Consider the following 12615-nt stretch of genomic DNA (forward strand, 5'->3'; position numbering starts at 1 on the left):
TTTTAGAGAACTCACTTTTGTTTTCATATCCTTTTTTTTTCAAATCCTTTGTTTTTTTTGTGCAAATTCTGCATAAAGCAAACTACATTAACTTTTTTTTCTGTACAATACAAACATAAAGAAAGTGGTCCCATTTGCATGTGTACAAAGCACTCAAGTGGTACAAGAACAGGATGATCTACTGGTATTTTCTCTGTCCTGTTTCAACTGTGTTTTATAAGCTGATGGCTCTTCATGAGAACTAGAATTTAAGGGAATATATTACCATGTGATGAAGTTACCTATTCTTTTATAGTTGATCAAGTGCAACTTTTATGTCAAATTTCCCAAAGGAAAACAGAATTTTCTCTTTCAAAATAATAATAAATAAATAAATTCTTATCTGAATCTGTGCAAAAAATGTACTCATTTAATTCAGACTGTAATTTAAATGGCATGGTTAAAATTAGCATAGCCCATATTTCAGTTTAGCAGTTTCAAATACTAACAGTATTTTAAAGCATTAGTAGTAGTAGTAGTAGTAGTAGTAGTAGTAGAAGTAGTAGAGAAGTATTAAAGTAGTAGTAGTAGTAGTAAAATAAGTAGTATTTCCAACCTAAATGATTTTGTGATTGTGTAATTTTGTGAAATACGCTGTAAGACTGACTACAGAACACCATTTGTGTTTTTTTTCTGCTGTGAATGATAAGAGATAATACAAAGGTTTTTAAATTCAGTAGTTATGCTTTTTTAAAAGTCTTTTATTACTAATCATATGTATCTTCTGACCTTTAATCTGCACAGAGCAAATGGTGTTAAAAGCAGTGTCTGTACAGAAGTACCATGTAAATCTGATTTGAAATCAAGACATCAGCATTGTAGTGACAAGTCCCCTGGAAGAGCTGCTCTTTTCTTGTTTATGCTATTCTGGCACTGTTTTTACAGTGATATATTAGGGTCCTACAGTGAAATTTCTGAACTTTCAGCAGTTGCTGGCAATTTTCCTTGTAAAACTTCTTCCTGATCTTGAGCTCACACTCTCTCAGTCCCTAATTTGAAGGCATAACTCTCTTCCTTCTTGACGATGGGAGTGACAGTGGGAGGCTGGTAGCTTAAGGGGTTAAAGATCTTTTCCTTATTCTGAGAGAAGAAAACCTGCTACCTGTATTGTGTTGTATAAACGGGCATTGGAATATAAAGTCAATAAACTTAGTAATGTTGAGTTAAAGCTGAAAATTAGGAGTCCAGTTATTTTCTTTGCATGTGATTACTCTCCTCATCAAATTTAATTCATTAATTGCATTTTTGTATTTCAGAGGAAAAAAAATTTAATAGCTGAGGTCCAGCCTCTAGGTTTTATTGTGTTCACTATTTCTGTTTTCACTCAAAATCAAGTTACCTTCTTAGCCCATTGGACTGAGGTGCAATTTGGTTCTGACTGCTTTCTGCAGCAGTAGTCTCTTGATGTGCTTGTGATCTTACCTTGCTGTTTGCTGAATGTGCAGTTGATACAGCTCAAAAAGAAAAGCTCATTACATTATATCACATTCTCATGTGATAGGTGATATATCACACGTGATATATGTGTGAGAATGTGATATATCACGTTCTCATTCTGCTAGATTTTTTGCAGAGGGCCTTACCCTCAGATCCTATCCTTGTGCACCTTGTGTGTGCTCAGGAAGGATGTGAAATCTCTAGGCACAGAGTGGAGCCACCCTGAAGTCTCTCCCATTGGCACCACTGTTCCTGGGGTATTTTCTAACGCTGAGGAGTCACTGAGTCATGAGGGCCATCAGAGCCTTCCCAGTGTTGTTATTCTAGTGAAGAGGAACCAAGGTTTAGGTCCTGCATTGTACTGCATCCTCTCAAGAGATGGAAACAAGAGAAAGAGAGCCCATCAACCACCTGACTAACCAGAGAAATCTCAATTAACACTGATAAAACTTCAGATAGAAATGTGCCACAGCCTGACTCCAGGTTTCACTGAAGTGATAGAAGGTAATAGTGGTTTTTCAGTAGCCTTTGAGCAGTGTTGTAGCACTAGAGTATCTTGTGCTACTCAAGACTCAAAAAAGCATGAATACTAGCAGTGAGCTTCATTGAAAATTCCACTTTTTTACTTTGAGCAAATGCAGTACATTTTTTTCTAAGATAATCATTTTTTTACGCTACAAATATCTATTTGCAACTTAACGTTTCCTAGCTCAGAACTCAGGCTGAAATGACAATGGGAATAACAGGAGAAAATATGCCTTGATACATTAACATTTTCCCATATCATCCTGATTGTAACATCATTAAAATCTGCTGCTGGAAATGACATATGAGCTATATATCAAATATGCTGTATGAGATATGCTATATGGGCTAATTCACATTAGAAAAGAGGTGAAGCAGCCAGAGTTGCATACTAAATGCAATTAATTTTGGTGGGTTTTTTGTGAGGAGAGTCACTTTCAGGACAGGGTCCCTGAGCTTGACGAAGGCTTTCAGTATAGCAGTATAGCTGTTAAAATTTATAATTAGTGATGAAAATAGTTATTAAAAATGAGTGCTGCAGCATATACCCCAAAACAGTTCTAAAAATACACTTCTTGCTAGGCCAAAAGAGGGAAAAATCCCTGCATTGTAAAGAATTTTACTCTGCAACAGAAATAGCTGTCTTTGAAACAACCTTCAGAACTGTCGCATCTACACCTGACAGTCAGGCTTGTAAGACTTTTATCTCGAATTGTTCGGCTGTCTTCTTCTTGACTGCTTTTACAATAATCTCTGTAGAAATATGCAATGATTAGTACATTGTGTATTTCCTGGGAATTGTGAGTCATTCCAGAAATGAGCTGTTCATATGAGGGGTATTCAGTGCACCTAGATTTCAGCAAATGACTCTGGTCCCCAGATTAAGAGTTTTCTTTATATACCCTCTGAGTAATTATGGGAAAGAGACCTATTCTACTGCAAAATGATGCAAAGTTTTGGGTGACCTGAATTATTGTCTTAGGAGTTTGTCCTCCTGTATTGGCCATTAGGGTTGGCACTGAAATCAGTAACAGAGTCCTAAACAGTTGCTCTATTTAACTGTTTGGACAGGCCAGGGAGATAATTTCACAGAAGTTCATGTACAACATGTACAAAGGTGTTTATCAATTTATTGACCCCTATTAAAAGCAGGGAGTATCATAAAGTTTCCTTTCATGACTTTTCCTGATTGCACAGACTTATGTTGCCCATTTTCTGGGTGTTCACTCTGTCCCAGTCTCTCTGACTCATCCTGCCAATGGAAAGCAGCTGACAGCAATCCTTCAGGGCAGGCTGTAGGAGAGGGTGGGAGATCCCCACGCTGGCTCGGCAAAGACAATATGAGGAGCAGTACAAGATAGTACACAGAGTCCAGTGCTGTCTTGGCCAAGGTCTCCAGATGACATCTGGATGGGAGTAGTGGCTGAAATGGGAGGGTTTAGAATTTGGATTCAATCTTTGATCCCTTCAGGCCAGTTCTTCTCCTGGAACTCAGTGTGGGCTTTGTTATACCAAGAAGTCTGTGCTTCTGCATTGAGGACACTCCTAAATAGGGCATTCCTAAATAGGGATGGCTGTGCTGCAAACTTCTCTTAGGTTGTAGAAGCAGTAGGGAGTTCTGGGAGCAAAGGCCTCAAATAAGCAGATCTCCAATCCCATAGCAAAAACACATCTCTATATCTGAATAATGTTCTTCTATATAACACAATGGACACCAGCAATGCCTGCATGAAGAATAGTTTACCTTCTGAAGAAAACAGGAGGAAGATATTCCTCCTGCATTCAGAACTCTTCAGGAAAAATGCTGTGCAAGTGGTACTTTACTGTTGTGCCAGTCCACTTGCTCAGCAACTCATTTCTCCTGGAGGTGGGACACTTCGGCAGGCATTTCATACCCATGGAGCTTCCCCTTTTTTGTCTCGATATGGCTCTGAGCACAGGGCCTGGGACTGACTCGTGAGGACATAATCCCAAAGAGTCCTTTTGGAGATCTCCTATTTGCTCAGTTAAGAACATATACCTCCCCCTGAAATTTTTCAGGGATACAGCTATTTCTTAGGGCTGTCATGAAGGAATAATAATAATCTGCTTTGTTTACAGGTTATGGAAAAGCAGCACAAGCTTTGTCAAACAGATTGTGCAGAGCTGGGCACAGGCCACCTCTGAATCAAAAGCCCCTTAGCTCTGCAGGGCAACAGTATGCCCTCAGAAACATTGCATAAGCTGCAGCACAGCTCCCTGAGACTGCAGCCTGTAGTCTCAGTGCTGTCAATCATTTAAACACAGAGGGGAACACAGGTTTGTCTGCAAAGCATTGTGCAGATGCAGCTGGAGGCTTATCAGTGAAGTGTTACACCTTCTAAAGTCAGGTACAGATTTTTCATAGATAGCAGGCTGTAGTTTTATTTAGGCAGCTTTCACAAGATATATCTGTGAAGAAAAAAATTTGATTTTAAGTGTGAATTAATACTGCTTTGTTCAACCTCCAGAGAAATAGAATCACCAACAATGACAGATCCTGTAGAGGCTTCTCTGTGTTGCGTCTTTGTCATTTTACTGCTGTTTGTAACTGCTGGGAGGTGTACAGCTGTTTCCACCTTCACCTTACAAAAACCTCATTATTTTTAGTTTCTTCTGTACACTCAGACTAAGGCCAGCCCTTTTACTGTCACTTCTTAGTCTGTAGATGATTCTCCAACCAGTTTAGGCAGAGAGTTCAGCAGGGCATCATGAGTCACACTTTCCTTTTCATGGTATTTTTGGAACTATCAGAAATCTTTTAAATACATTCTGACAATTTGAAGAAGAAAAGCTGCGGTTGCCTCATTTTGATTTAACTGAATCTTGAAAGATAGGTGGGGGGAGGGGAGCATTGATGTGAAAGAGAATGCACAGAAACAATGCTGCCTTGACTCATTTTCTTGTCCTTTACTGCATTGAAGTTTCTGGCCTTTAGCTGCCTGAATTGCTTGTTGGGCATGCTTGTAAAATCCAATGCCTCCAATATATTTTTGAGCAGAACAGAGATACATGGTTATTTCAGTTCACAATGTCTATGTGCATGATCTTAATGAAACTTCAGCACTGATGTCAACAGCACTGATGTGGGTTTTTTTAAGTGGTTGGAGTGAAGCAGTATAACTGCCCTTGAGGGGTCTGTGCCCTTTGACAGCAAAGTGGAAAAATATTGTGTTCTGCAAATCTGCCACTCTTATGTACTCTGGAGAATGGAGAATATAATCTAGCCCAACAAGCGCTAGTGTTCTCATAATGTCAGCTGAGGAGGATTACAGGAGGATCGATTTTATGTAATTAAACTTCCCTGGCATACACAGAGATCTGTTTCCTTAAAAGAAAAAAAAAATAGAAAAATGTCCATGACTGGAGCATTCTCCTCCCTTCCTGCACAGCAATTGTTAGTTTCTTACATTAAATGAAAAAATGGTAATTGAAACTAATCCTGGGAAATACCACTCTCTCACTGATATGCAGTTACATTTAAGGATCTAACATATTAAAAAAATGTGTTCAATGTGTAACATTTCCACCAGAAATGGAAAGCAAAGCTTGACAGATGCTTTGTTTTGGGTCTTTCTTCAGCAACAGAAAAAATAGTACAGCAGAGCTTGACATAGTCCTGCAGTTCCCACATCTTTCCCTTGTGTACATATTGATAGCTCTCTCTCAAAGTCACACTGATATTAGATGCATCTTCTAGACACAAAATGACCTTCATACAGGTACAAAGGAGAAATTGTTTCAGCTGTCCAAATTTAACTTTTTTCAAATGAAACTTTTAAAAAGAGGTATAAATAGGAGTGTGAATTATAGACGGTAGGATATTGTCTGCACCTCTGACTTTGGATTCAGTAATGTCCTTTAGCTGCTAAATGCAAATCAAACAGCAGCAGATCATGCAAGGCTGAGGACTTAATTTAAATCTTTTTATTACCACCTCCTCTTTAATACTACCAAAAGTGGTCTCATACTGTTGTTGGAAGGACAGTACTATCAGGACCGCTCTCACGGTAAAACTGGATTCCAAAGGAAAGAGAAGAATAGGTCAAACCTAGGGTAATGTAGATCCTGTCAATCCTTTGGTTCATTTTGCTTCCTGGTCACTTAGCCTCCTCACTGGATACTGTGCTGCAATTTTGGTACAGAAACTGTGAAACTATGGTAGGTCTTGCCAGGAAGTCTTATATATTTGTGTCTTGAAATTAAAGTTGCAGAATTAGTCAGCTGTGGGTGTGAAGCTCCTGCCTTTGCATTGTGGACAATTAAGAAACTCTAGTGGTATCTGGCATCTGTATAAAGGAGGGATAAACTGGCACCAGGATGACAACAGGCCCTTCTGTCATCCTCAGGGAATGATTGTTAGAAACAAGAAAAATTGAAAGAAGTCATAGATGAATCTTGTCTGGATTTCCATTATTCAGATTGTGAGTTTGGGAGGGCATAATTTGCCCATTTCTTCCAGTCCCTTTTCAGTCCTGGCAGATAGTTATTGCACCAAGTTAGTGCCTGCTTGAGTTTCTGCATCTACATCCCTCGTCAGTGCATAGCCAGCATGACCTGAAGCAGCACTCATGAACTAGGTGATGTTCATGGAATAGGTACAGCCCATTAAATATGCAGTAAATCTGTGGGTGTTCAGCTTTCCCCATCTGTGTGATGTTCAGTCACTCTAACTTTCCATCTTGGTGTGACTACACTCTTTCTTCTGTCATCTGTTCACTGTATATCAAAATTCTTGCCTGTGTAGAAAACACCTGTCTGCTTTTATCTGTGCCATATATCCAAATATCAAAATTAAATAATGAAATTCCCTGGGATCAAGGTAAAGAGTGAATGCTTCTCACAACAGTTTCCTGGCTGTCTCAGTTTACCAAGGTAAATGTTGCTTGTGTTTGAGAGGTGCCTTTGATGCCACCAGTGGCATCAAAGGGAGTGAGGTCATATCAGGAGATCAGATTTACTTAATAGTTTTCCTATGCTTGTGCCTTATTACATATCTGAGCTTGATTTAATTTGTGAACTCTGCTGTTATTTATCCAGTTTCTCTTTCCCTTATTTTCCCTCATCTCATAAAACAAGTATAACTAATATGAATTGTAAACCTTACATTCTCTGCTGCATTTGCTCTATTTAGCAATGCCTTTACTCTTGGGTAAAAAATGATCCAAGTCTCTGGGAATTTTCTTGCTAATTAGAATAAGGATGCATAAAGTCAGATTTATGGCTTGATTGAAGGAGAAAAGAAATCTAAGACAAATTTAAAGTTAAACTTGAAGTTTAACCCTGCTAAGAAAAATACTTGAAATTTTGTTTCCTTCTCATGTATGACTTTTTCTCCTAGCAAGTCCAAGAGAATTTAGTCAAGATGTATTTCACTTACCCTGGTGGTTCTGTAGCACTTGCTTTATAGTGTGGTCATCTCAGCCAAGCTTTAGAGCACTGTCATTACTAAGCTAGAGATGTTTCTGTCCTGAGTGCTTTGTCTGCATCATCTTTGCTGTACTATTTCATCATACACCCCTGGTTTTGTCCTGTACATAACTGTTAGCAGGATCTTTTTGCAAGTTGGTGCCAGAGTTTCAGTCTTACATGCTTTATAAATATGTCTTATAGCTGATGTAGGGGTGTAATCTAAACAGGGATCTATAGAGTGACAAAGTTGTTCATGGTAGCAGTTCTGGGATCGAATCATAGCTTTTGAGCTGTCAGGTACTGGTGTGCTGTGTACCAAGAAGGTGACTTCTTTATTGCTTTTCAAACATTTGTGTGTTTAAATTCAGAACAATGGAAAGCTAGAATGTTTTGGCCTTCAAGATGGTTGCAGATGCAAGATCTGCTCTTTGTTTCCTTATGTCAGGAGATTGTATCTCTTTCTTTTCTAGATTTGAACGTATTCACACAAAGAAAGGGAACTACAGTAAGTCACTAGTTTCAAACCAAGAAGAGGTAGATGATTTAGCAACCTTGGAGGTACTGGATGAGGTAAGAACCTCTTTTTTCATGTTTTCCTGAAGAGGAGTAATCACATATTAAATCACAATAGTGTGCTGTTGATTTTCTAATTCAACTGTATTGTCACACTTCAGTTGTGTAAGTGTATAATGACATTTCACCACTTTATGCCAAATATTTTAGACAAGATTTACTGTGTCAGAAAGGTTCTAACTCAAAGCTAAAACAATCTCTGGAGTTACAGCCATATACCAAACAGTATTGTAACACCATTGACTAAACAGGATTTCTATCACTGGATTTTATTACAGCTAAGTATACAGTTTGCAAAGGTGTGTGTTAACCTGAAATTGGTCTAAGTCCAAGACCTTCCGTCGCTGTTGCTTGAGCACCAAGAGTTGCCTTAAACTAGCTCACCATACTCTCCCAGATTAGGTTCTCACTGACTTACTTTGATGGGGAAATGCATGAGGGTCAATTTATGTCAGCTGAGCCTCTCATCTGTCAATGCCTGCTGGTGAACCTTTGACCAAATTACTGATACCAATACCACTGGTTTGTCAAAGCTCAAAAATTAGTCCACTGGGTGCAGGGAAACATGGTATAAGGGAGGGAGGAGGTCTGCTGTGTTTATGCTTTTTAAGCTTCAAAACCAGAAAGAAGAATCAGGCTGCAGCACATTATCTGCAGGTCTTGGAGGCCATCAGTGGCTGTAAACAAACTGTCATTCTTCATCTACTGGGCTGTGCATAGACTATAATTCACTTTCTCTTATCTGTAAAACTTCTCTGGTATATTGTACCTTTGTCAGTCCAGAATATTCATTGTGGCACTTGTGCTGGTAAACTGTATTGTGTTGACAGCTCACAGAACATCTTCCATCTACCCAAGAGCTTTGTTATAGTAGCTTGATGTTTAGTTAATTGTAATTGAACAAAACAAACCCAAAATTCATCTACTGGACAAAGTTCAGGTTTAAGCATTTTTTTAGGACTGGGAAGAATAAGATTGTTGTGGGGTTTTTTTAATCTTTTACTATGATACATATAAACTATCCAAGCTAAAGAGATTTTATTGCACAAAAAAACCCAGACTAACTGGAATATATCCCATGTCCTCAGAGATGGAGCATTCTCATGGAAGTCCTCAGGAAGCCTCTGTCTAAATGCATTGTTTGACTATGTGGTGTTACTAAATCAAATCCAATTTAAAACCACTTTCACATACGAATGGCAGCTTCTCAGAACTGTATTCTTTCTTCCACTCAAATTTTTCTTCCAGTTTAGATAGCCCCATCATCAGAGCAAGACAAGAGACCTTCTTTCTATTGGTGCAATAAATAATTTCAGAAAGGGCAGAAGTTCCTTGAAAGTGATTCTGTAACGTGAATCTGGTTTTGGCAAAAAGGAAAGAGAGTATTCAAAACCAAAAAGTTTATCAAGGCAATCAAACACCAAGATTTTCTCCTTATGTTTTCTCATGAAGGAAATATAGCCTCTAGAGCTGTTGAGAATTCAGCTTGTAAGTGTATTAAACAGGACACAGTGTACAACACTGTGAATAGATAGATGAGGAAGGAAAGCAATTCCTTCTGTAGTCCTCTGCTGCCAGTTGGTCTGTTCCAGTGGCTATGGAGCCTAAATATTTTCACATGTATGCCAGATTAGTCTCAAGGCTGGTTGAATTTCTTCATTCAGCTCTGTTGCCTGTTTTGATTGGAAACCTAACCAGGCACTTTATAGACCCAGCTGTGTATGCAGAAGAAGCTGAGGGAAATTACATCAAGAAATTTGAATGCCACTAATGGGCCCTTCTTTTTCTTGGTTCGGGGGGAGCTGGCTCTGCAATAGCAAAGAACAATCACACCACAGACTGTTTTTAATAGGGAAAGATGCCTCATTGTTTACATTAATGGGAAGAAAACAGTTGAACATCTGTGTTGTATCATAACTGAGAGTGATGTTAGAGCAGCTGTAATGGCAGTTATGGACTCAATGAAAAGGCTCTTGCTTGAGAAGTTACGTGAAACTTTAGTAGTAGAAATGTAGACAAGACTGTTTCATGGAAACCTCTGATGAAAGGAGTACTTCAGTCCTTTTTCTTCAGCCATTTCAGGATCTGTAAGTATGTATTGTTCAAAGTAAGACAAAAATTAGAAATGCCAGTGTGTTTGAAAATATTACTTACTTTTGATCATGATCCATTGTACTCCTGTCTATAAATACCTTCCCTCCCCATCCTCACCCATTGAAACTATATAAATATTTTATACATTTTCCTAACATTCTTTCCCCCCCATGTGATTCATGGTTCCTGTTCCCTCTCTATCAGAACACAGTAACGGAGCAGTTGCAGAAGGGTTACGCCAAGGACCAGATCTACACATACGTTGGGGACATTCTCATCGCTGTCAATCCATTTCGGAACATAGATATTTATTCTTCACAGGTGTGAAAATTAAGATTTATTATTTTAAACTAGCACCAAATTCCACTAAAATATAAATATTTTTAATTATAAAGCCAGACCATTCTTGAGATTTATTTTAGCTTACTCTGAATAATGGAATTACCAGTAGGATGTTCTTTCAAGTGCACATTGACACAAATTCTTAAGACTTGCTGAATTTCAGCACAGAAATGAGGAACTCCAAAATAATTAATTTCTAGTATCTTTATATCTACAGTGTAGATAATGCACAAAGCAATCCTGTAAAATGTTAACTTCTGTGATCTGTCTCCTTATTATACAAAAGGGAATTTGTCTCCCTGTTATATAAAAGATATAAAGATATTAAAGTCCGATCATACAATAATTTGGGGTTATTAATTATGAGATACTACAGGTACAGAAAAGATCTGAAGTTTTAACATCAATACCATGCAGAGATAGTAATAGGAAGGGAAGTACAAATAAATTTAAATAAGTTGGAACTATGATGTCTGACAACAGTAAATTTTCTCCTAATAAATTGAGTTTCATAATGTAATTGGGGCTAAAATTATAGAAAATTGCACTTCATTTTTTAGCAGTTCTTATAGTCCCAAGTACATAGACATTCATGGTATAGTGAGTGCAGTAACAGCTCCCTCAGAAAACATCACTGCTGGAAACCTCAGCATGCTGTACACTAATCTAAAAATAAACCCAAACTTAAAAAAAAAAAAAGTTTTTAAAGGGCAGTGATAATGCTTTTGTTTTTCTTACACTTAGCATTCCAAGCTGTATATTGGAGCCAAACGGACTGCCAACCCTCCTCACATTTTTGCTGTTGCTGACATAGGCTATCAGTCCATGGTGACATACAATTCTGATCAGGTATGGATGTGGTGGCTAATTACATCCTCTGCCAGGCTGAGAGATATGTGATGAGCTCAGTCTTGCTCTTTTCTCTGCAGTGTATTGTTATTTCTGGAGAAAGTGGAGCTGGCAAGACACAAAGTGCCCATCTGCTGGTTCAGCAGCTCACTGTCCTTGGCAAGGTAAGTGGCCAAGGGGATGTCTCTGTAACACTTTAAGGCTTTGCTGTCCTGGGTCTAAAGGGCTGAACCTATAGGCAGGGCATTGGTTGTGGGGTGAGACTGTTACCAAGGAACATTTTCCAAACATTAGAACCTGATGCTCCTCTATCTAATCCTTCCTCCCTTCAAGGATCATTTGGAAATATGCTGGCGTTTCCACAACAAAAGGTACCCACTGCAATGAGGGCTGTGACTTAGGTCAGATCCCTGTTTGAATGCCTTCAAGTCACCCAAGCAGTAGTAAAGAAAATCCTCTTCTTGCTCCTCATCCTTCCACAACCAGTCTGTTTTCACTGAGACATAGTCATTCTGGGAAGTGGCCACCATACCTGCCTAAATAAAATGCCATTTTTAGCATGCCTGAGGTGAGATGAAAGCAAGCTAATGGATTGGTAGGGTGCAGTGGAGCAGTAACCAGATACTAACAAGCCTAAAAGCAGATTGGCCATCTCAGAGCCAAAAACCCACAGAAACTATAGAAATTAATTTATAGTGTTGTTATCATTATGTGTGTTATTTCTTCCAGACAGCCTTAGTTCTGAGGATTGCTATATTCTGACAGATTTCATTTTTTGTATAGATTTCATTTTTTGTATGTATATATATATATATATATATATATATATATATGCCTTTTTCTCGATATAATTTCCATGGGAATAGCTGCCCTGATTATGTCACACTTCCAATGAGAAGATTAAAGGAACACCTAAAAATGCATGAATTTGAATAATCACTGATAATTTGAAGCAATATCTTTTTAATATCCAGGCTAATAACAGGACTCTGCAGGAGAAGATTCTCCAGGTGAACAACCTTGTAGAAGCATTTGGGAATGCAGGCACTATCATCAATGATAATTCAAGCAGATTTGGAAAATATTTGGAAATGAAATTCACTTGTGGGGGCACTGTAGTAGGAGCTCAGATTTCAGAGTATCTCCTTGAAAAATCCAGAGTTGTCCACCAGGCAGTGTAAGTATGAAAGTTGTATTTGACCTAATTTGGGGTTACAGAGTAGGCCTATGATGCAGGAAATCACCTTGGTTCAAAACACGAAGATGAATGAGGTACCTGGATTTTTTTTCCTTAAAAGTTGTATATGAATAGCTTACGAATCTGTA

The 12615-nt window shown here is 38.4% G+C and overlaps 1 protein-coding gene across 1 annotated transcript in view; it reads left to right on the forward strand.

Annotated features, from left to right (window-relative positions):
* The window catches only part of LOC311156519 (myosin-IIIa-like), a gene marked incomplete at both ends in the record, with an annotated part of 65624 nt that overhangs the window by 2510 nt on the left and 50499 nt on the right, over nt 1-12615 (forward strand). Inside the window, 5 exons of the mRNA XM_084210517.1 lie at nt 7902-8001; nt 10303-10419; nt 11185-11289; nt 11370-11453; nt 12264-12466. Of these exons, the coding sequence (XP_084066643.1) occupies nt 7902-8001; nt 10303-10419; nt 11185-11289; nt 11370-11453; nt 12264-12466 (609 nt within the window). The remainder of the gene's footprint in view (nt 1-7901; nt 8002-10302; nt 10420-11184; nt 11290-11369; nt 11454-12263; nt 12467-12615) is intronic.

The sequence above is a fragment of the Fringilla coelebs genome (assembly GCF_963513975.1).
Source record: "Fringilla coelebs genome assembly, chromosome: 1".
Classification (NCBI taxonomy): Eukaryota; Metazoa; Chordata; class Aves; order Passeriformes; family Fringillidae; genus Fringilla; species Fringilla coelebs.